We start from the raw sequence: 25,894 nt of genomic DNA on the forward strand, positions 1-25,894 counted from the left end.
AGCAGAAACAAATGCAGTGACATCCACTTAGAAATGTCTGCTTTGATATAACCTTCCCCTCTGATCCTGCAGCAAAAGCCACCAGCAGTTGCTCAGACTTTTAGAGATTTGGTCCTGTTTAAGTAGAATCTTAGTTGTCTATGTACGTCCAATGAATGCAGAATCCGCTCCCCCTTATTCTGCGGATTTGGGTAAAATGTTGGCAAATGGATTGTTTAAGGGCCACACTGGATACCACCTTAGGCATAAAAGAAGGATTGGTCCTGAGGGACCCCCTGTCCAGGTAAAATGTAATAAAAGGCTCCACAGCCATGAGAGCCTGTAGTTCTGAAACCCCTTGCAAGCTCCTGGTTCAAAAGGAGGCAGGGTGAGTTTTTCCAGCACAAAATTGAGGTCTATGCAGGAGTTGGTGATCTTCTGGGAGACCTTACATTTTTGGCCCCTCTAAGATACTGTTTAAGCAGGGGGTGAGAAAAGAGGGGAGGCTCCGTGTTGAAATGAGCTGAAATGGTAGAGGCCTGGATTTTTCTTGAAAAAGATAGGTCCTTGTCAAGCATCTCGGTCAAATATTGTAAAATTTGAGGGATACTGGGCCTTGCTGTTTACGTTCCTTGTGCTTGGTTCCAAGCACAGAATCTCTTCCATTTATCAGCATAAGATTTTCTGCTACTAGGCCTTCTGGCTTCCAAAATTACATCCATCACAGATTTACTGAAAGGTGTTTGAATAATTAAATGATCGACCATGCTGCAAGGTTCAGAGTTTGGAGCTGAGTGTGCAGAATTTGATTGTTCTGCTGAGACAGTAGATGAGTTATTTGAGGCAAGTATCAAGGAGGGGGTTGAGACATATTCCTTAGAATTGGGTACCAGTTCTGGCGAGGCCAGTCCGGAGCAATTAGGATCATCTTTGGTTTTTCCTGTCTGACCTTTAATAAGACCTTGGAGAGAAGAGGCAGAGGGGGGAATGCATAGACTGATAGGTTTTTCCAACTGAAGGATAGGGCATCCACTTTCCATGTTTGCCTGCGATAAGTCCTTGTGCAGAATTTATCCAGTTGATAATTTTGGGGAGAGGCAAATAGATCTATGTCTGGTCTCCCCCATTCTGTGTCATGCTGAAGATTTGTGGATCCAGTTTCCACTCATGCAGGTCCATAAGGTTTCTGCTTAGGTCGTCTGCCAGAGTATTTTGTTTTCCTGGCAGGAATTGAGCTTGCAGATGTATTTGGTAAGTCAAAGCTGTGTTCCACAATTCCATGGCTAGTCTGCAAAGGGGGTAGGAATGTGTACCCCTCTGCTTGTTTATGTACCGCATAACTGTTATGTTGTCTATCAGTAGTTGTCCTGGATGAAGTAAGTCCTTGAAGAGTGTCAGAGCAGTCTGAACAGCTAGCATCTCCTTCTGGTTGATATGCAGATGCATTTGTTTTGGGCTCCATTTGCCCTGAATGCATCTCCCCACCAGGTGGGCCCCCCAAGCATAGTCTGACGCATCTGTAGCTAGGGTTTGGGTGGCAGGGGGTAAAGTGAATGACAGTCCCTTGTTTTGGTGACATGTCTCTGCCCACCAATGAAATTCCTGTTGTGGGCAGGGAATGAGAGGAATCTTTGTTTCCAGACTGTGACAATGTTGACTCCATAACCTCAAGATATCAAGAAAGTATGTCTACTTAATTCCCGGGATTGCAGTTTATGACCAATTTAACCCTGTGAAGCTTGTGTTTGCTCCCAGCTAAGCTTGCCAGCAGCAGCCCCCCCCCTCTTACTCTGTTTTACACCTTCCTCTCCCTTACCTTAGAGTTTCTTAGCTTGTGCTCTCCCTCTCTGTAGTGTACGTTTACTGCCCTAGAACCTCTGTGACTCTTCACTGTACCTCTGCTCTTTGCCCACTAGATGTCACTCTGTCCACATCTATATTTACAGTACTGGTATATTCCTCTACCTTATTCTTCCTATTTTCACCTTTCTCACTCCTATTCCCTTTCCTTCTTTGTAGTTCTCTCTGACCCACTCCTGCTTACGCTACCTTTCTCAAACCTTGTATCAACTAGCTTTTTCTGATACTTTTTCCTTCCTCTCTGGACTCTGTGCATCCCGCTCCGTTCGCCCTGCGGGCTCACTCCGCTCCCCTCCCTACCCCCAATTCCCACCCACCCCCAGGGGTCCTAACCTTATACTTCCCTAGTCACACCCCTTACCCTACCCACCTATCCTGTTTTTTCCTGCTAAAACCTAAACCCCTCCCCTCTACACACCCTCTATCCTCCTCCCTCCTTCCTCTACTGCTTAACTAACCTCCTCTCCTATTACTAGCTTCTCTCTTTTTCCTCAGTTAACACTCTTTCCATAAACTTCCACTCACTTCACCTATCCCTCTACTTTGTATCTCCTTTCACACCCCTACAGCTCCTCCTACTATTCATTCCTTCTTTCTTTTTGCCTTATACCTATAACTCCACCTCTCCTACCCTTTCTGCTACCATTACTTTATAACTACCTATACCTCATTTCTTGTAAATATGACTCCACACTTACCTACCATGCTGATATTCTTAGCATTACTCTCTACCTCCCTTTTCTCAGCTTACCTTCTTACCTTCATCGAACACCCATTTAAAAACCAGCCAGACTATACAAAAAAATACATCTATTATCCACACTTCTCTTACCTCATTCTTAAATTCTACTTCCACCCCTAGCTATCACCTTCCTAGATTCCATAGGCACTCACCTCACCTATGCCTTACCCTCTGATAAAAAAATGAAACTATCCCTTCTTAAAAGCAACTTCACATCCAGACCTAATACTCCTACCTTACAAGACGGCGACATTCACCCCAACCCTGGCCCTGTATATCCCTCCCCTCAAGTATCTAGGCCTAGCTTCAATAACACCTTACTCATAGGACATCTAAACATACGAAGTGTAAACAACAAAGTACCCTACCTACATGCCCTCAGACACTCACCATTTTGATATTCTCTGCCTCTCAGAGACTTGGCTAAAGCCAGCCACCAAAGACACTGAGATTATACCCCAAGGCTATAATTTATATAGGCTTGATCGTTCTAAACGTAAGGGTGGTGGAGTGGCAAATCTATTTAAGAACCATCTTAGCATCTCCACCCTCCCAGCCTGTCCAACCCAGGATGGTAGAGCTGAAGCCATCATCGCTAAACTCCAATTAAATGCACAAAAAGCCCTTTACATCATCTGTATGTATATACCACCAGGCAACAATATACCTATCTTAGAAGACTTTCTCAGTTGCGTTTCCACTAATTACCCCCAAGAAACTAATTGTGGGTGACTTTAATATAGACTGGAATACTATTAATAGTGAAAATCCCTCCTGTCACATAAGCCTGGAATACTATTAATAGTGAAAATCCCTCCTGTCACATAAACCTACATGGTTTTACTCAATCCATTACCTCTACTACAAGGCTCAATAAACCAAGTAAGAAACAGAGTATCTTAGACTGGATACTCATAAACAAAGTCAATATCACATACAAAGTAGGAACTATGCCTGATTACCTCAGCGACCACTGCCTAACCTATATCTCTAGAGAAAAGACAGACTATCAAATCCTCCCTAACGTATGAATAATACGCTCTACCAAACACTTTAAAACTGACCTATTTCAAAATGAACTCAAAACATGCAACTGGAACCTCTTGAAATCACTTCCACTTAACGAAGCAGTATCATTCTTTAACTCGACCTTCCTTTCCATTCTGGATAAACATGCCCCTGAACGCTCTATTAGAATGAAGTCTAATACAGCCTCATGGCTCTCAAATGAAACAAAGAAATTAATTCTTACTAAAAATAAAGTTTGGGCCAAATGGAGATGCCATAGAATCAGCTCTGATTTTCTTCATTTTTGTCAACTTAGAAATCTTACAAAAAAAGCTATAATCTCTGACAAAAAAAATCTTCTACTGTGAACTTCAAGAAACCCATTTCAATAAACCTAAGCAATTCTGGTCTTCAATCAACAAACTCCTCTCACCTGTAACAGCAAAAACTCCCTCCCCTCTAAACGCAGACCCAGATACCCCTAACCATACTGCAAATGCTTTTAACTCCTTTTTTATTGAAACCATTCAATCTCTTGCTAGACAACTGAACACCAATAACTTTTACCCTCCAAATAATCTATTTGACTCCTCCCACAACTTCTCTCTTCATCCCATCTCTACCTCTTTCATTTACAAGCTTATTCTCAAACTGAAACCTTGTACCCCCTCTGCTGACAAGCTCCCTTCTCTCTTTCTTCAAAAGGCTGCTAAAGAGATTGCTTACCCAATAACTATACTCATAAATAGGACTATCCAAGAGGGAACCATACCTGATATATGGAAAGTCTCTCACATTATCCCACTACACAAAGGCGGTAACTCTATTGACTACTCTAACTTTAGACCAATTGCTCTTCTCTCACCTTTAGCTAAGATTATGGAGAAATGTATTCATCAGCAACTTGTACAGTATCTCTCTTTACACAACATTATAGCTAACTGTCAACATGGCTTTAGACCTCACCATAGCACCTCCACTGCCCTCCTTTCCTTTGTAGATACCATCAACAGCTATCGTACTCCAATCTTTTCTCCTCTGCTCTATTTATTGACCTCTCTAAAGCTTTCGACATGGTGAACCACTCTTCTCTTATTAACATCCTTGTATCCCTCTCATTTGATAACCTTGCTATTAAATGGTTTACTTCTTATCTAAGCAACAGACAACAAGCCGTTCTTTGGGACAACCATATCTCTTCCTTATTGCCCGTTTCTATTGGAGTCCCACAGGGCTCCATTCTTGGGCCACTACTCTTCTCCCTTTACATAAACTATCTTAACACTGTAATCCCTCAAGCTACCTGCATCCAATACGCTGACGACTCCACTATTATTTGTTCAGCATCTACCTCTTCAGAGCTACTCTAACTCAAACTACCTTCAACACAGTAGAAACCTGGTTTACTAGACGGTACCTCCTTCTCAATGCTAAAAAAACTAAACTTCTCCTCTTCATCCCTACCACTCGTGCTTCCCCATTAAACTTCAACATCTTGTCAAACAACGCCACTGTCATCTCTCCTGACTCTACAACTAAACTGCTAGGAATAACCATTGACAACAATCTCACTTTTGATCAACACATCAATAACACCATCAAAGCAGTTAACAGAAAAATAGGATCTTTATACCGTATTAAACCATTTCTTACTCCATCTACCAGAGCTACTATCGCCCACTCCCATCTGATATCTACTCTCTTTTACGCCTCACCTATCTTCACTAACCTTAAGAAGGCTAACCTAAATAAACTAGCAACTTGCTACAATAGCATTGCCCGCTTTGCCACCGGTAACCCTTTATGAACCCATCACTGTCATAACTTGAAACTCCTAGGCTGGCTAGAGCTACAAAGCTGTCTTATGATCTCACAACTTACTATTGCCCACAAGATACTTTACCAACCTGATAACACCCCTATACTTTCTCAACTTTTAATCCCTTATAAAAATCTTACCTCCCTTCGATCCTCTTCTAAACTCATGACCAAATCTGTAAAGTCCCATAACTTAGCTGGTGACTATTCACTAATACTGTAGGTAGGACATGGAATCTGCTACCCACAGATATTACTCTAATCGCCTCCTTACCACTCTTCAAACAAAAAATCAAACTGTACTTCCAAAATCACTGGCTTTGTTCATGTAGGACTCCAGACTAACCTTCTTCATTCCCCTTTGCTCTACTTTAACTTTACACTGTGCTTATTAGCTAGGCAAATACCTACTTTCTCTCTTGCCCTGTTTCTCTCGTTTTATGCTCTCAGTCCTCTCTTTCTCTCCCCTGCCCTCTTTCCCATCTTCTTACTTCTTCTCCCTTCTAGACTATTGTTTTTCACTCTTCTCCTATCTTGTATTACTCCTATAATCCCTTCTTATCTCTTCTTATACTATTTTATTCTCTCCGACTAACTGTTGAAACTAATTTGCATATCTTTAGCCTTTTAACTGTGATGCTTCTACTGACCTAGTATATTTTTTTGTGTGGCTTATGTATATGTTATTACTAAATGTATATTCTTATTGTACTTAATTTTTTTATTAATATGTCTCTTTGTATTGTTTTTTTTGTGTGGAGCTTTTTCTCCCCAGGCCTCTACTGAAAATGGACATATATCCAGCTAGACTAGCCCGGTTAACAAATGTAAAATAAATAAATAAACTTTTTAGGTACCACTGAAGTTTCCTCATATGCAGTCTTGCATATGGAATTAGTAGAATGCAGGATGCCATGAACCCCAAAGCCTGCAGAATTTGTCTTGCAGATAACTGGGTTTTTGTTGCCATTTGTTTGAAGTATGTTGTCAGTTGCCTTTGTTTGTCTGGCGTAAGGTGAGCCATCTGGGCAGTTGTATTCAAGCTTGCACCCAGGAATATAATTATTCGAGAGGGTACCAGTTGTGATTTATTTCCATTTATTGTGTACCCTAGGCATGTTAGAAGTCTTTTTACAAACGTCAGATGTTGAAGAATGTCCTTGTCCTCTGCTTGAATGAGACAGTCATCCAGATAAGGATAAATTTGTATGCTTCTTTGTCTGCAGAATGCAATTACTGGTGCCAGGCACTTTGTAAAGACCCTGGGAGCAGTAGATAAGCCAAAGGTCAGTGCAGAGAATTGGTAATGCAAAAAACCTGCTTTGAAGCGGAGGTATCTTCTGCACGATACCCTTATTGGGATATGCAGGTACGCCTCAAGTCGAGTCACTAGCCAAGCGTTTCTGCCCAGCACAGGCAGTAGCTGTTGTAAGGTCAGCATTTTGAATTTTGGAATGTCCAGGAATGTGTTCAAAATCAATAAGTCCAGTATTGGATGCCAGGCATCGTCTTTTCTGGGTACCAGGAAAAAAGTCTTGAATAAAAACCTTGTCCTTTTTCTTTTTCTGGTACTGGATGAATAGCCCCATATCCATGAGGGACATAACTTGTTTCTGCGCCTCTGCCCATTGATTCAGTGGCAGATCTGGCCAACCGTTTGGAATTGGCAAAGTATGCAAATGAAATCTGTACCACTGGAATACTATGTTTAATATCCACTTGTTCTGGGTAATTAACTGCCAATTTTGAGCATGAAGTGCTAATTTCCCCCCCAAGGGGGCTGCCAAAAGATAAGTGCTTGGTGAAGGTAGAGGGAAGTCATTGAGACTGCTTACTGTAGGGTTCCACTTAGTTTCCTCCAGATTTGGAGGTGGAGGCACCCCATTGCTTTGACCTGTAACAACCCTGTGATTGGTATCTAGAGCCTTTTGATCACCTGGATTTGCCTTGAGAGGCTCTGTTGGACACAGGAAAGGACCTGTTTTTAGTAGGCCAGCGTCTACTGAACCTGGGTGGTTGCACTTTTAAGAAATCTTTTACAGTTTGCATAGATTTAGCTTCGTCTTCCATTTTTCTTTAAAACCTCTTCGGCCTTATTACCAAACAGAGTATCATGCTGCAAGGCGGCATCCAACAATTTAGCTTTAACATGATTAGGCAAATTTTGCTCCTTCAGCCACACATGCCTCATCACAGATCCGGTTACGGCGGCCCTGCAAGAGGCCTCCAAGGAATCAAAACCACATTGCAAAGTATGCTTTCCAACCTGTTCAGCTGAATGCAATAAATCCTGTAACTATTTTCCACACAATCAGAAATCAACATTTTCTGTTTCAGTAAGCCCATAACATGCTGTTGATATTTAAGCATATGAAACTGGCAGTTTAAAGCTCTGATTGCCAAGGTTGCAGACGTATAAACCTTCTTTCCCCATCTATCCAGCATCCTGGAATCTCTATCAGAAGGGGAAGGATTTTTGGCTGTAGAAGCCTTAACACCCTTGGCACCCTGAGAAATGGTTTCAGGGTCAGCAGCAGGATTTTTGAAAAGAAATTTGTGGGAGTCAGGAACCCTGTAATATCTGTCTGGCTTACTAGGAGTCGGAGGCAGGGAATCAGGAGCCATGCTTGATTCCGAGAACATCATCATCAACAATGTGTAATACAGGAGATATTGCCAAAGGCCTATGCGGAGGAAGAAGAAAATCCCTAAGCCTCTTTTTTTGATTCTGAGTAGTCCTGACTCTCCCAGTGAAAATGTTTCCTTAAAGTATGTAAAGTCTCTCCAAAAGAGTAATCCTCAGGAGGAGAAGCAGAAGGGATGGATTCCTCTGCATCAGAGTCATCATAAGGTAGAATAGAAAATTCCTGATCAGAAGAAATGGAAACCTGATCTGAAGATTCATAATCAGTGCCTTGCCTAGGCCTCTTAGCAGGGGGGGGGGGGTTGGGAACCCCTGATCAAGGTAATTAAATCCTCAGCCATTTTGATCATTTGTTTTTTAGGCATAGGGGCCTGAGCACGTGGCTCATGCGTCGGTTTTTTAGAAACAGACATTAATTTTGGTCTTGTTTTTGATGATGGCATCAGTTTAAAATACAAATGTTGAGTCCTGAAAACACCCTCAGAAGCAGGTGCCTACTCAGCGTCCCCGGACCCATCCAAGGGAGAGACATCGGCGGGTTCAATACTTGCAGAATCTCGCAGCATACCGGACTCCGAATGGGTCTCGGTAGAGGCCTGCAACTCAAAAGTAGCGAGCATCAGGGGCTGCGCAAGTGCCTCACTGAGTACCAGCGACAGGCTTAGGAGAAGCTTCGTCTGTTTTAGACCTAGACAGTCTTTTTCCTTGCGTTTTTGGTGAACTCCGGTAGTTGGATTGCTAACAGACATTTCAGGATAGTTGAATCTTGAACCAAAACATTTAGAAGCAAAAATATACTGACACTTTAGTGCGTTGGTTAAATTTAGCACAAAACCGACAGCAAGGCACGTTGTGATCAGGGCCTAGGCAAGGAATACAGTACAAATGAAAATCCTTAAGAGGTATTTGCTTCCCACAAGTAATGCAATTATCAACTTTTACTGACATTGGTAAGGAGCAAGAAAAAGTTTCCCCAGCGGGGTACTTAGCTTTAGCTTGAAGACTTCGGTTCTGAAACTCGAAAACGAAAATTTCAGGAGTTGGCCGACCGTTACTTGCGAACTGCTTCTGCTTCGGGCACCGCGCGGCAAGAAAGACTGATTAAAATGGCGTTGGCTGCATGTTTTATACCCCTGATGACCGGACGTCATGGAAGAGGAGACAACAATTGACGCAGGACCCAAGACTTTGTTATTCAGACCGATTGAGGGCAACCTGCCAACAGATTACCCAGAAGTAATGACTGCAACAATGAAACAGGAAGAACATCTCCACTGCTTTGATCTCTGCATTCCCTGTTGCTGCTGTCTGTTGGGTCTGCTTCTCCGGGGTCTGGGCTTAACTGACCTGGTGGGAGCAGGAAAGGACCAGTGCTTGGAGGGGCAATGCCTGCTGAACCTGGGTGGCTGGACCTGTAGGAAATCCTTAATTGTCTGCATAGATTTAGATTTTTCTTTCATCCTTTTAAGACATCCTCTGCCTTAGTGCCAAATAAGCTGTCTTTGTGCAAGGGTGCATGCAATAATTTAGATTTAACATGGTCTGGCAAGGGCTGTTCCTTAAGCCATGCATGCCTTCTAAAGGACAGAACCAGTGACTGCTGCCCTGCAAGAAGCTTCTAGGGCATCAAAACCACAGTGTAAGGTGTGCTAAGTCACTTGACTTACAGAATGCATTAACTCTTGTAACTCTTTAGATTCTGCACAAGCAGGAAAGGAAGACACTTTTTGTTTGAGGAGTTCCATAGTATGTTGCTGAAATTTTATCATATGGAACTGGCAATTTAGTGCTCTGATAGCAAGAGTAGTAGAACTGTATACTTTTTTACCCCCTCTGTCTAGTGCTCTGGTATCCCTATCTGAGGGGGTGAGATTCTTAGCAGAGGTTGCTTTAATTCCTTTAGGCCCTTGAGAAATTATCTCTGGGTCAGCAGTAGGATTTTTGAAAATAAATTTGTGAGAGTCAGGGACTCTAATACCGGTCAGGTTTTCTGGGTGCAGGAGAGAGGGTGTCAGTTGTCAAACTGGATTCCAGGAAAACATTGTTCACAACATCCAGGACTGGGGGAATGTCCAGGGGTCTCTGTGTTGTGGAAGATCTATGAATTCTCGGAGTTTCTTTCTAGACTGAGGGTAGTCCTGACGTTCCCATTGGAAATGCTCCCTTAAGGTATGAAGGGTTTCCCCAAAGGAAAAGTCCTCGGGTGGAGAGGCTGAAGGAATGGAATCCTCTGCATCAGAATCCTCATAAGCAGAGAGGGGTTGCATGTTTTCATATTCAGATGCTCAGTCATCAGACTCCTGTTCGGACAAAACTAATGGGGACAGATCTCTGTTTTGGAAGGGGTAGCTTGGCTTCCCCTGATCAGCATAAGGTCTTCCACTATTTTAAGCATTTGAGACTGAGGCAAGGAAGCAGGTGCCTGAGATTGGGTCGTCTGTTTCTTGGGTGTGGTTCGTACCCTGGGCCCTAGCAACTAGATAGTTTTCGAAAGAACGGTAGATGCGAAAGACGTCGGTTTGTGTCGAGAATCGGTACTGCAAAGTACTTCCTCTGAATCCGGTGCCTGCTCAGCGGCTCAGGAACCATCCAAGGAAGGATCCTTAATCGAAGAAGAGTTTTGCGGCATAACGGACTCCGAAAGGGTCTCAGTAGCGGCCTGCAAATCCACAGAAGCGGGCATCAGGGGCTGCGAAAGCACCTCACTGAGGATCGGAGAACTGACAACTAGCTTAACGGAAGCATCGTCAATAGGTTTGGACCTGTGCGATCTGTCTCTCTTTATCCTTACATTTTTTCAGATCTGCTGTTGGGTGGCTTACCAAAGCCATATAGGAATTAGAGGACTGTAAGCGAAAATATCTAGCAAAAAATAAGGGCCCGACGATGTATAGTTCTGGTGTTAAAAACAGCACAAAAGCAACAACGAAGGACGTCATGGTCTGGGCCTAATCAAGTGACGCAGTAAGAAAGTCTCGGTGTGGTATTATCTTTCCACAAGCGAGACAATTGCTAACTTTTTCTGACACTGGTTAGTGCAAGAAAAAAGGATCCCCAATGGGATACTTAGCTTTAGAAGATTTCAGCTTCAAATCGGAAGACGAAACTCAGGTAGCGGCCGACTGGCACTCGTGCGAACTGCTTCTGCTTCGGGCTCCTCGGCAAGAAAGACTGATGTAATGGTGTCAGCTGCCTTACTTCATACTACTGATGACCCGACGTCCGTCCTGAAAAGACAGCAACCGATGCAGAAATACTAAGCCTCTGGTATTCAGGCCAGCCGAGGTCTATCCTGGCAGGGAAAACCCAAATGTGATGACTGCAACAATAAAACACAAAGAACATCAGGGGAATAAGAGGGAATAGGGGAAAGGCATAAAAGTAGTCCCTGCGGCCAATCGAGGAGGAGTGCGCTGCTTGGGGACTCCCCCAGCAGGGGAATTAAGGCTAAACAGTTGCTGCATTTACTGTTTATTGGGGAGGCAAAGAGGTCGCAGCAAGGCTGGCCCCAATGACGAAAAACTGTCAAAGTCACCTTGGGACAGAGACCACTTGTGAGGCAGGTGGATGGATCTGCTCAGTTTGTCTGCTATCACGCTGGAAATTCCTGGGATATGCATTGCTATCAGAAAGTGGTTGGAATAGATCGTTCATTGCCACATCCGGAGAGCTTCCAAGCCAGGGGGGTAAGATCCGATTCAGTCTCGTTTGTTGATGTACCAGACTACTGAAATGTTGTCTGACTGAACTGCAACTGTCTCGGAAGGAAAGACAGACTGAAAGGCTTGCAATGCTAGAAGCACTGCCTTCAATTCCTGTACACTATGTGCAGATTGGCCTCTTGTGGGGACCAATTGCCTTGAACTGTTCTTCCCAAATAATGAACCCCCACCTGATCTGGGAAACATCCATGGTCACTATGGCCATGGGCAGAGTGGGAGTGAAGGTGCGGTCCCACAGATTTTCTTCTGACTTCATACGCCAGGATAGATCCTGCTGGTAGCAGCTTGTTATGAAGATCAGATAAGAAATTGGGTGTGTCAGTATCGTCCATTGCGCAGCTAAGAGCCACTGAAGCAATCTCATAAGAAACCTTGCCAGAGGCACTAAGGTTATGGTCGCTGCCACAGATCTCAGGGCATGGAGGACAAAAAGAGCAGGCACTTTGTGTTTGGATATGATGAACTGTACAGAAGTCCTTATTTTCTAAAGTCTGTGAAGAGGGAGAGAAGCTACACAAGAGACTGTATTGAAGCGTGCTCCTATAAATTCTATTGTGTTGGAGTCAACTGTGACTTCTCTCTGTTGATAGTAATGCCCAAGGACTGGAAAAGTTGCAAAATGAAGTCTGTGGCTTAAATAGTAGATACCTGGTGGGGGCGGTGAGGAGCTGGTATCCTGGATAAGGAAGCACTCTGAATCTGCGTAGTCTCAAGTGAGCTGTTACCATGCATTTGGTGAACATCCTGGGGGCTGTGATGAGACCGAAAGGCAGCACTCTTTACTGAAAATGACTGGCTCCCAGCCAGAAGAGGAGAAACCTTATGGAGCATTTGTCCATCTTTATGTAGTAATACGCATCCAGTTCTACAGAGCATATCCAATCGCATTCTTCTAGAAAGGGAAGAATAGACTGAACAGTGACCATCTGTAATTTTGTTTGCTGAATGAACTTGTTCAGAAGGCTGAGATACAAAATGGATCTCCAGTCCCCTGTCTTTTTGGCACTAAAGAATCTCGAGTAAAATCCAGACCATCGTTGGTCTGGTGGGACCTCTTGGATGACTCTTTTTCCAGCAGCTTTTGATTTTGATTGGGTAGAACATATGGGACTCTCTTTGGGGAGTTTGGAAAGAGTAAAGGGGATGTGGGAACCTCCGGTGATAATTCTCTGCATCAAAGTATCCAGAGTTATCAATAGCCAGACTGTCTGGTGCAGTGAAAATCTTCCCTCGACTGCTTCCAGAGGTAAGAAATCGGGGCTCCTTTCAAGAGCACTGGTAGGGCTGTCCGGAGAAGCAGTCCCAGGAGCCCTGATTTCGTGGGCCACCTCTGCCATGGGGAGGGTGTCTTCCGTTAGAACTCCCCCTTCTGCCACGAGGGGAGTTTTCATCATGTGTCCCAAAAAGGCCCTTGGGACGTTTTGAACCACATTTTCCCACTCCTCTGATTCCTAGAGTAGGATCATTGAGGAGGAGAAAAACGAATGCCCATGGCAGAAAGGGCCTTATATTTTTTGCACCTGGCTAGTGTGTCTCTGACTTTGGGGCCAAACAAAGAAGAACAGTCAATAGAAGCACTGACAAAGGAAGACTTGAAAGGTTCCGAGAAGTTACAAAAATGCATCCAAGAGTGGCACCTTATGGCAATGCCTGAACTCACTGCCTGGTTGTTCCCTCAACTGCGTGACTGAAGAGCCGTGTGGATGAGTTTGATACAGACTCCAGGGTGGCAAGCTGAGAGGCAAGCTTATCCTGCATCTCAGACACTGCACCAGCGAGGGTATCCGAAAGGTCCTTTATCAGATCCCTTTGGAGTCTAGTGAACTGTGCCATGACATTCAAGGACGAAAGAGCGAAGGTCAATGATGCACAGACCCACTTCCTAAACCTGTCCATCATCTGAGACTCTCTTATGAAGGTGGGCAGTGGAACTCTCCTCAGCAAGCTCCTTTTTGGTGGCCGCTGCCACCACCATGGCATCTACTGTTAAACCTTTTCCCCAATGTGGTTGATCTTCTGGAGTTGATAAAATTTTGTCTGGCCTCTGGGGAAATCTGCTCTATGGAATCAGGAGTCTTCCACATCCGCTATGCGATTAACTTAAGATAGTCAGTGGGTGGGGTCACCCAGGAAGTAGATGGGCGAGCACTGAAAGCCTGCAATAACACAGACTCCTCTGAGGATGTGTTTGTGGCCTTCCAATCACCCCTCTGTTTTAAGATTTCCAGGATGTCTCCAAATGAGACATCTTCGGGATGACTGGGGGGGGGGGGGGGTGCGACCTTGCCTTCATCATAGTATGCGTCTTCTTGACGGATTCTTCTGGAGTATCTAAATGCTTCCTCTTGCAAGTCTTCTTACAGGGTGGTTCCTCAGTGGGGATCTCTGAGGAAGACTCAGAAGAGGAGGTTTCCTGCACCGGAATATTTTGCATCTTTGGTGCCTGCTGTCCCGAAGAAAGATGGTGGCCACCAGTGGTCCAGAAGGTACAAATATGCGACACTCCGATGTAGAAGAGGCCAGCTGGGATCCCGCTGATGCTAAAGCTCTCTCCATGATTGGGAAGGCAGGTCCACCCAAAGAGGGATGGGAGCCCGGAACAGAGAAAGACAACCTTGGAACTGGGGTCACACCCCAGTCCGAGGGACTGCCGCCCAAAACAGGAGCCGGGGAAGAGTCCGAAACTGTCAGGGTGCTGACAGCCAAGGACGGCCCTAGAAAACAATAGGGACCGTACTACAGCCCTCTGAACTGACAGCCAAACTACAGTCCCAGGAGTGTGTCGGTTCTGAGGGAATCAAGGACATTGGAACTGATCGAGGCACCGAAGGAGCTACTGTTGGCACCGGAACAGCTGGAATCTGGGTAATTGAAGTGGTGTGCTCTGAGCCTGGAGAGGAGGTCAGAGAAGGAAATTTAGGAGAACTGCTAGGAGATATGACCTTGGCTCTAGATGGGAGGAAGGGCTGAGAGGGTGCAATAGACCCCTGGCAGCCAAAATCTGATCCATTAATTTCACCACGTCTACCACGGACAGACTTCTGGTAGATCGGACAAACATCCCTGCGGGAGAATCTATAGCCTATCCAAGAAGGGACAGGTAGGGTGACCCAGAACAGAGTCTATAGAAGGGGAGTACCTTGTTCGGGGAAGCACTAATGTTTTCTTCAGGCACAGTATGCTGCAGAGCAGATGAAGTTGTAACAGAGTGGAAGGTCAAAGATGCTGGTGCAGAAGTTGTCAAAGTATATGCCAACGAAACTGTTGGTGCCAAGGCTGTCAAGATCAGTGCCGAAGAAACTATCGGTACTAAGGGGGCCATAACTGTAGGTAACAACGCTTGTTTAACAATCAGTTCAGGAATCTTACTCTTCGGTTCCGTGGAGACTGATGAACAGGAGACTTATGCCTTTGTTGAGTGTGGCTCCAAAGAGAAGCCCGGCACCGAATGACTTCTCTTTCTATGTTCAGTTTTAGCAGAGGACTCTGGCTTAGACATAGCTTCATCAGAGGAGGATTTTAATAATCCCTTCAGTATCAACTTATTTCGGCATTCTGCCAAAGTTCTAGAGCTAAAACCTTGGCAGATCTTACAATTAGTTTCCAAACAGGGTGCCCCCAAGCAATATACACATAAGATGCCCGTCTGAATTGTGCATCTTTCTTCCACAATCCTGGCATTGTTTGAAGCCCGACGTGCCTTTCTGCTTTTCCACCATTTCAAAGAAAAAGGACAGACAGACAGACACACACACACAGACAGACACACACACACACACAGACACACACACAGACACACACACAGACACACACACAGACACACACACACAGACACACACACACAGACACACACACACAGACACACACACACAGACACACACACACAGACACACACACACAGACACACACACACACACACACACACACACACACACACACACACACACACACACACACACACACACACACACACAGACACACACACACAGACACACACACAGACACACACACACAGACACACACACAGACACACACACAGACACACACACACAGACACACACACAGAGACACACACACAGAGACACACACACAGAGACACACACAGAGACACACACACAGAGACACACACACAGAGACACACACAGAGACACACACACAGACACACACAGACACACAGACACACACAGACACACACAGACACACACAGACACACACAGACACACACACACAGACACACACACACAGACACACACACACACACACACACACACACACAGACACACACACACAGACACACACACACAGACACACACACACAGACACACACACACACAGACACACACACACACAGACACACACACACAGACACACACACACAGACACACACAGACACACACACAGACACACACACACAGACACACACACACAGACACACACACACAGACACACACACACAGACACACACACACAGACACACACACACAGACACACACACAGACACACACACACAGACACACACAGACAAGGGACAGAGAAGATAGCTACTGACAATGTTAGGGAGAAATATCAAATGTGGTAAAGGACGTTAATACCAGCGATGGTGCAGCGAAGATTACCTAAAAGGTAAAGGGAGGATTACCAACAATGGTAATACAAATTACCATTAGGTAAGAAGGGCAGTGAGCTGACTCACCTGTACCGAAAATAATACAATAGAAAAGGGTAACTAGTTTAAAGTATAGGAACTCAGTCTTAAGGAAAGATATATATAATTAAAACACTTTGCTGGAGAATATCGACTGATGTGTCTTGGTATAACAGTGGCAAACGAGATCTTAGGTGATGGAGGGGGACTGTGGGTAGAGTCTTAGCTTGAGTGCTTGTTTGGCTGGCGCGAGTTGTACAACGTCTGAGCCAGTTCTAAGGATTGGAACGGACTCCCATTCATCAAGAATGATGAAGATCAACATCAGATTTAATTTTATACTTCAAGCTGAGGGGAGCCAGGAGTCTTTGTGGCATCAGTGACTGCAACTCTTATTGATGATCATGTGTGACCACTGTCTTTGTCTAAGAAAATCAGAGATGCTGTATAGTACAGTTTTGTACCTACCATAAATGTAGATGTCCGATAGATATGCAACTGCAGTCATAACATATGGGTTGTCCTGCCTCAGGCAGCCCTCGGTCGGCCGAATTCCAAAGTCTGGGTCCAGCGTCGGCTGGTGTCACCTCCTCTCCGACGTCACACGGCTGGAGTATAAAGGCATCGGCCGACGCCATCTTCTTCAGTGTTTCTTGCCCCAGATGCCAGGTGCCCTCCTAGGAAGGCTAAATTTGGTGAATGGATAAACAATTCCAGACATGCACAACAGTAAAACAGATACACCATAGGAGATGCCCCCAGCTAAAAGGAACAGGGGGAATGTACCCAAATGAAGGAAAAGAGGGGAAGGAGGGAGGGAAAATCCATCTGCAGTTGCATATCTATCGGACATCTACATTTATGGTAGGTACAAAACTGTACTATGTCCTTCAAGAATGCAACTGCAGTCATAACATATGGGTTGAATACCATAGCCAAGCTGGGGGTGGATGGAGCTAAGAAAAAGATGGTGTAGCTAAAATGCCCTGCAGGACTGCCGAAGCAAAGCCTGCTCGGGATCTGGAGTATAAAGGCAGGTTGTAGTGTTTGGTAAATGTATGCACGGAGCTCCATGTAGCAGCCTCTAGAATGTCCTTTGTAGCCACTCCTCTTAGGAAAGCTGTGGATGTGGCTATAGCTCTGGTGGAATGTGGCCTAATATTGGCTGGCACGGTTTTTCCATGGTAAGAATAGCAGAATCTGATGCAGTGTCCAATCCATTTTGAAATGGTTTGCTTGGAGATTGCTTTTCTTTGTATTCCAGCAGCATAGGCTACAAACAGCTGGTCAGACTTTCTGGTGGCCTTAGTTCTGTCCAAGTAGTAGCGTAGTTGCCTGTGTATGTCCAAGGTATGCAGCAGTCTTTCCCCTCTATTTTGAGGACTGGGGAAGAAAGTAGGAAGGTGAATAGCTTGATTTAGAGACACCCTGGAAATCACCTTTGGCATGAAAGAAGGATTTGTTCTTAGAGAGACTCTGTCCTGATGGAAAATGAGGAAAGGAGGTACTGCCATGAGTGCCTGTATCTCAGAGACTCATCTTGCTGATGTGACTGCCAATAGAAAAACCGTTTTCCATGATAGAAATTGCATCTCCGAGGTTGCTGCTGGCTCAAAGGGAGGCAGAGATAATTTTTCCAGTACAAAATTGAGGTCCCATGCAGGTACTGGTTGTTTTCTGGGAGGCTTGATATTCTTTATCCCTCTCAGGAACTGTCTTAGCAAAGGATGTGAGAACACTGGTGGATCACAATTGTATCTTGCTGAGATTGCTGAGGCATGAATCTTTATGGAAGATTGTGAGAGTCCAGTATGAAACATTTCTGCCAAGTATTCCAATATCTGAGGTATACTCAGTACTGTTGTATCCTGACCCCTGTTGGCAGCCCAGATGCTGAATCTCTTCCACTTGGCTGAATAGGCTTTTCTGGTGGATGGTCTGCGTGCTTCCAATAAGATGTCCTGAACTGCCTTGGAAAGATTGGAAGCGGGAGGAGTTAAAGTAACCTCCAGGCTGTCAGATGTAATGTTTTCAGGTTTTGGTGAACAGTCCTGCAGTTGTGTTGTGTTAGGAGCAGGGGCCATAGAGGCAGAGGCCACGGTTTGGTTCGAGTTATGCTCAACAGCAATGGGTACCAGTGTTGCTTTGGCCAGTCTGGGGCTATCAAAATGCCTGTTGGTTGTTCTGCTTTGATCTTCAGGATCACCTTGGTAAACAGTGGCAGAGGAGGAAATGCATACATTTTTAGGGAATTCCAGCTGAAGGAGAGAGCATCCGTTGTCCAGGCTAGTGCATGGTGGGTCCTGGTACAGAACTTGTCCAGGTGATGATTCGTGTGAGACGCAAATAGATCTATGTCCGGTCTTCCCCATGTCTTTGTTATTTGAGAAAATGTGGGGATGCAGCCTCCATTCGTGTGGATCCAAGAAATTTCTGCTCAGCTTGTCCGCCAGTACATTGTCCTTGCCCGGCACAAACTGGGATTGCAGGTGTATCTTCAGACTCGGTGCCTTTTCCCAGAGAGTCATTGTTAGCCTGCAGAGGGGGTATGAGTGAGTCCCTCCCTGCTTGTTTATATACCACATGACAGTGGTGTTGTCTGTCCTTATTAGTAAATGTCCTTGCTGCAGTGATTTTTCGAAACTCTCGATAGCATGCATCACCGCCAGCATCTCTTTTTGGTTTATGTGCAGATGTCTTTCCTTTGGCGTCCATTGACCTTGAACGCATCTGCCCTCCATGTGCGCCCCCCATCCATGATCTGAGGCGTCTGTTGTAATTATTTGACCTGCTTGAGGTCTGTTGAAAGACATGCCTTTGTTTAATTGACTTGCTTGAGCCCACCACAAGAATTCCTTTTGCAGACATGGAATAAGTGGGATTACGTCCTCTAGGCTTTGGCTGTGTTGGGACCATAAGCTTTTCAAATACCATTGCAGCTTTCTCATATGAAGTCTTGCCAAAGGTATCAGAAGAATGCATGATGCCATGAACCCCAGGGCCTGCAGGAGTTTCCTTGCAGTCAGCTGGGAGAGCTGTGCTAGGCCTTTGAAGTACTCTGCTAACTGCTGTTGTTTTTCCTCTGTGAGGTAGGCCATTTGTGTTTGTGTGTCCAGTTTGGCTCCTAGGAAAATAATCTGTTGGGATGGCAGTAGCCTTGATTTCTGAATGCTGACTGTGTATCCCAAGGCCTGTAGTAATTGCATGACATAGTCCAAGTTTTTTATTAAGGTTTGTCTGTTGTCTGCTTGTATGAGGCAGTCGTCCAGGTAAGGGTATATTTGAATTCCCTGGAGTCTGCAGTGTGCCACTACTGATGCCAGGCATTTCGTGAACACTCTGGGCGCAGTAGATAAGCCAAACGGCAATGCTGAGAATTGATAGTGCTCTGTCCCTGCAAGAAATCTGAGGTATCTTCTGCAGCTTTGTCTGATTGGGACATGCAGGTATGCCTCCTTGAGGTCCAGAGTGACCAGCCAAGACCCCTTGCCCAGCATGGGAAGGAGTTGCTTAACGTCAGCATTTTGAACTTTGGCACAATGAGAAAGGTATTTAGAGTAGACAAGTCCAGTATAGGCCTCCATTTGTTTTCCTTTCTTGGAACAAGGAACAGTCTTGAATAGAATCCCTGGCCTTGTTCCTGGGGAGGTACCTTTTCTATTGCTTTTATACTTAATAGCTTTGAAACTTGAATGAGTGCCTCTGCCCTTTGATGGTGTGGCAGGTTTGGCATGCCTTGTCTTGTAGGTAAAGTATGGAAGTGGAATCTGTAGCCCTTGTCTATTAAATCCAGAATCCAACTGTCCTTGGTTAAGATATGCCAGTTTTTTGAGAATAAGGATAATTTTCCGCCCAAGGGTGCTTCTCTTTGAGCCCTTGTAAGCGGTATGAAAGTCAAGTCATTGTGATTGTCCTTGTGGTGCAGCTGGACTGGCTGCAGCACTTCTTTGATTTGTAGGTTGCCATTGGCGTCCCCTGTAGGAGCCTCGGTATTGTCCTCGGCCACACCTCTTCTTTCCCCTTTGAAACTTGCCCGAGTCTGGGAAGGACCAATTCTTTGAAGGCCAGTTTCTACTGAATCTGGGTGGCTGAACCTGGAGGAAATCCTTGACTGTCTGTACTGACTTAGCTTTTTCCTCAATGGACTTCAACACATCTTGTGTATTAGCGCCAAAAAGCTTCTGTTTTTCCAGAGGTGCATCAAGTAACTTTACTTTGACATGGTCTGGCAGTGGCTGATCTTTTAACCAAGCATGTCTACGTATCACAGCCCCAGTCATAGCTGCCCTACATGAAGCTTCCAATGCATCATAACCACACTGAAGAAAATGATTGTTAACTTGCTGAGTGTTATGTATGTGATCCTGCAATGCCTTTCTGTCAATAGGAGAGGCTAACTTTTTCTGTAAATCATCCAGTAAAAAATCCTGGTACTGAAACATATGAAAAAGGCAGTTAAGAGACCTCATGGCTAGGGTGGTAGAGGTATAAACTTTTTTACCCCATCCCTCCATAGACCTGGCTTCCCTAACCGCTGGCAAAGGATTCTTGGCAGTGGAGGTAGCCACGCCCTTGGGACCCTGCGAAATAGTTTCTAAATCCACGGTGTGGGCCTTAGAGATGTTTGAGTGTGTCAGGGACTCTGTAATATCTGTCTGGCTTGACAGGAGCAGGGGGGAGAGAGTCAGGCTTAGCACTGGAATCAGAGAAAACATCATCCAAAACATCCATCACAGGAGGAATAGCTAAAGGTCTGTGCTGGGAAAGCTTTAGGAAGGTACGGAGCCTTTTCCTGGAATCAGAGAATTCCTGACCCTGCCATTGGAAATGTTCCCTCATTGAGTGCAGGACTTCACCAAAGGAGAAATCCTGTGGAGGAGAGGCAGAGGGAATAGATTCCTCAGCATCAGAGTCCTCATAGGCCTGGAAAGATTCTTCTTGAATATCTGAATGCTCAGAATCCCCAGAGGCCCCATCTGAAGAGAGGTTTCCAGTCTGCTCAGTTCTAGGCCTTTTCTCTGCAGGAGGCTGAGAACCTCTTTCTGGGTGAGGCTGAGACCCCCTGATAAGGGAAATAAGGTCTGCAGCAACAGACAATCTGTTTATCAGAAGAGGGGACCTGGACAGCAGGTTTAGGATGGGCCTTGGCCTGGCTGGCGGCCTTAGCACGTGCAAAGGCCTTGATGGACATAGATACAGGAGGCCTAGCAGCCCCACGTGCAGGAGTGACCTTGTCCACCGGAATGGTGTCGGGTAAATCAAGAACTTCGGTATCCGGAGGAAAATCGACAACCGGCACCAGAGAGGTCTCCGGGACCGAAGGACTAGTTAACGCTGTGTCGTCGGTCTGGAGCGGCTGAATTACCGGTTCCGCAGGGACCGAAGCACTAGCGGAGGGTCTAGGAGTAGTATCGGTAGAGGACGCGGGCCGAGGATGCCGGTCCCAGTCCTTCCGTTTTTTGGAAGATTGAGCTGTTGGTTGATCCGACGGCATGATATACGCGAAGGATTCGCCAAAAAAGTCTTCAGCAAATTCTGCCCGGCGCCTGAGAGTGCGCTTATTGAAGCAAGCACAGGCAGCACAGGCCGAGACGTTGTGGTCTGGGCCCAGGCAAGGAAGACAGTAAGAATGGAAGTCCTTATGCGGTATTTGTTTACCACAAGACAAACAATTATTAACTTCTCAATTTGTTCTGACATCAGCTGAGGCAAGAAAAAATGTTCCCCAATGGGGTACTTAGCTTTTAGATGACTTCGGTACTGAAAATACAGGAGCGGACCGACCGGCACTTGCGAACTGCTTCTGCTTCGGGCACCGTGCAGCAAGAAAGACTGGGGAGATGGCGTTGGCCGATGCCTTTATACTCCAGCCGTGTGATGTCGGAGAGGAGGTGACACCAGCCGACACCGGACCCAAACTTTGGAATTCGGCCGACCGAGGGCTGCCCGAGGCAGGACAACCCATATGTTATGACTGCAGTTGCATTCTTGAAGGACATCTTAGGGACTGTTCCTTTTCCCAAGATGCAGTGACCTTAGAATTGTTGCATATTAAGTTAAAGGGTTGGGGGTAGGGTACAGCACTCCCCCTCCCAACCATAGTCCACCTGCAAAACACTTTTTGCTTACTCATGTTTTCACTTGTGAATGCTGCTCACATCTGAGTGATATTACTACCAAAGCAGATAAGGGCTGCCTCCTCATTCCACAGAAAATCTGCTTTTCTAGCATTCCATCAAAGAGGAAAATATTACTCATAACTGCAGCTGGCTACATAATACTTGCTGTATGTTCTGGGCTCTTGAGACTGAATGATGTGCATAGTGCTGGCTAACGCATCATTTTTGCTGTCTGATGGACTGTGCTAGCACTTTCTCTTCAGGTTAGTTATTTCTGGCACCCGATGTTGATCCCAAGTGGACATTCATATAATGGAAAATCACTCAAATGGCAACAAGCCACTGATCTAAACTGGCCCGAATTGGACGTCTGACATAAGGTCTGCTAATCAAACTCAGGTCACTGGTGCTGCAGTCTGATACTTTGCCACAACATCAAATGATTACAGATGCAATACTGTTTTTCAAATGCCAGACACTTCACAATTTTGATATTAATTCAGCGTGAGACAGACGTCAGGAATAATGACGAAACTTACAAACTAAGATGAGACAGGCTTACCTCATTGACAGGAACATTTGCACTTCTAGCAATTTCCTCAAATGTTAGTTGTCTGTGGTTGGCAGGACGTGTAAAAGTCATCTAAAGGCGAATAAAAAAGTAGAACTGAAGGATATTTCTTTTAAAATAAAGACATATGCTTTCTGTCAGCAAATAATGCACTATTGCTGCATAACAAAACATTCTCTAAAACTATTGGTACAAATTAAGAAAGAAAATGTTAAACCTGTTGCATTACAAAATCTTGTATGGTTGTCCTGTAAAAAACAGACTACCCTAAAGTATAAACAAATTACAATTATGTAGCCACCCAGTGGTGTGAACCTTGGCTCTAAATAATTGGCACTATTGAAGTAACACACTGACCCCCATGTGCAAAAAATGGGAAAAAAGGTTTGGGATGAAGGATATACACACTTTCTGCCCAAAAACCATTATTCATTACAAGTACATTTCTTTACAAGTCACCCTTTTCCTTCCTCTGCTGTTCATATGTGCTTGTCTGCTTATTCCTAAACTGTAGCTTCTGTCTTACTCATATCTGATGTTAATCTGTTTCATGAATTCTATAATGGTTACTTAAGTACTTCTTCATTTCTTCTTAATCAACTCAAACAAAGCATTTAAAAAATAAAGACAAAATAAAGTTAGGTTGTGGATTCAGAAACTGAAGGAACCTGGGTTTGATTAGTGGACTTAATCCTTGGAGACAGCCTGCAAGAACAGAGGTTAGGAAGGTATTTTCAGTGGTAACCATTTGAAATGTCAGCAACTGCTAGGGTGAGTCCAGAAACAAAGTCCAAATAACTGAAAATCCAAATTTACAAATACCAAGTCTGAGATGGCCATTTCCTGGAATAATCCCTTTTCTCCAAGTTATGGTGGTCTTGGAGTTAGTATATACAAGTTCAGAGGATGCTTGCCCACGTGCAAAAAAAGAAGTTAATGTACTCGCCATACCATTCCATCTGTATTGTCGATTTTTTCATCTCTCCTCACATATGGGCCTGTACCCGATCCATCGAATCTGAATAGGCTGTTAGCAAGCTTATGGCAACCAAAAAGCTCTTGGATACCGCCCCTTACCCACAGTGCAACTATCCCCATTACCTCAGATCTTGTTTGCTATAATTACATATATAAAAAAAGAAAGCAAGAAGAAATGTCAGTATTTAACACACTCTAAGATCTAAAAGAAGACCACTTCTGGAGTACAAGAAAGATAAGTCTAATCCTTTAAAATCTCTCCTGTTCAACGAGGAAAACCCATGGAAGTAGAAGGGGGATGGAGGAAGCATATGGGACTGAGTCCCTATTATTTTACCCCAGGTTAATTCATGGGAGAACATTCCTCAGAACCATCCCACCAAATGAGGCTCTTCCCCGGGAGACCAAACCTAACTTGTAATGAATAACAAAAATTATGATGGTTTGCCCAAGTAGCTGCTGAGCAATTATCCAAGGAGGTATTTTTCTGAAAAACCACAGATGTGGCCATAGCCCTGGTAGAATTACCCCAAATGGACTTGTCAAGCTTCATCCCTTTTTTTAGTGTAAATAAAAAAAATGCAACTAGAAAGACATTTTGATAAGGTGCCTTTGGAAAATGGCACGCCTTTCCTAGGGCCTGCGAATGCAAAAAATAATTGGTTTTCTGAAACTCCTTAGTTCAATGTAATTAGAAATGTAATAGTTTATGAACATACAACAAATGTAGTACATATTCACCCTTAGTAAGATTACGGAAGAAAACAGGCAAATATATAGTCTGATTAATATTTGCTTGAGAAACAGCTTTGAGCAAGAAAGAGGGATTGGTACACAAAGACACTGTCTTTACGAAAAAAACAAATAAGGAGTTTGTGAAGATAAATACTGAATTTCTAACATCTGCCTTGCTGATGTGATAGCCACCAAAAAGAGAGTTTTCCATTAAACAAACTTAATATCACAAAATGCTGCCAAGTTCTAAGAAGGGTTAATCAGGCGTGGAACCATATTTAGATCCCAAGGAGGAGAGGGATCCTTGTGTGGGTGTTTTAATGACATGATCCTTTTTAAGAAGGCTTTGCAAAGTTTGTGAGAAATTAAAGATAAGTTATCTACCCCAATGTGAAAATTTGAAATGGCTGCTAAATGAACTTTAATAGTGGATGCCGCAGCTTATTGAAAAGGTTATTGAAAAGGTGAGCCAAAAATTCCAAAATGAAGTGAATAGATGCAATGGCATCCATGTAGTCTTGTTGTTTTGCCCAGATCACAAACCTCTTCCATTTGCTCCTATATAGTTTTTGAGTGGAGGATTTATGGGAGGATATTAGAATACGATGGACCGGGAAGGAGAAAGTACAGTTGTGTACACTTACCATAAATGTAGATGTTCGAGTGTATTCACTGTTGCAGTCATTACATTTGGGTTATCTGCTTGCAGTAGCCCTCAGTCGGTCTGATTTACAAAGTCTTGGGTCCTGCGTCGGTTGCTGTCCCTTCTTCCATGACGTCACGGGTATAAAACATGCAGCCAATGCCATTACATCAGTTTTTCTTGCACCAAATGTCAGGTGCCCCCTAATGGGAAGCAATTAAATCTGTAAATACAAGGATATACCTCCAACAAAAAAGCAAATACACCAAAAAGCTTTCTGAGCATAGTAAGTGAGAGTAGAGGTATAGCCAAAAGAAGAAAGGGGGCTGAAGGGAGGGTAACCAGGACTGCAACAATGAATACACTCTAACATCTACATTTATGGTAAGTGTACACAACTGTACTATGTTCTTTGTGTTTCACTGTTGCA

At 44.5% G+C, this 25,894-nt stretch overlaps 1 protein-coding gene across 1 annotated transcript in view; it reads right to left on the reverse strand.

Moving 5' to 3' along the window:
• Window positions 1-25,894, reverse strand: part of PSMD13 (proteasome 26S subunit, non-ATPase 13) — an 890,326-nt gene that overhangs the window by 159,522 nt on the left and 704,910 nt on the right. Inside the window, exon 11 of the mRNA XM_044082827.1 lies at window positions 23,100-23,180. Within this exon, the coding sequence (XP_043938762.1) occupies window positions 23,100-23,180 (81 nt within the window). The remainder of the gene's footprint in view (window positions 1-23,099; window positions 23,181-25,894) is intronic.

Source organism: Protopterus annectens, chromosome 9.part0, assembly GCF_019279795.1.
Source record: "Protopterus annectens isolate FY-2018-M chromosome 9.part0, PAN1.0, whole genome shotgun sequence".
Classification (NCBI taxonomy): Eukaryota; Metazoa; Chordata; order Ceratodontiformes; family Protopteridae; genus Protopterus; species Protopterus annectens.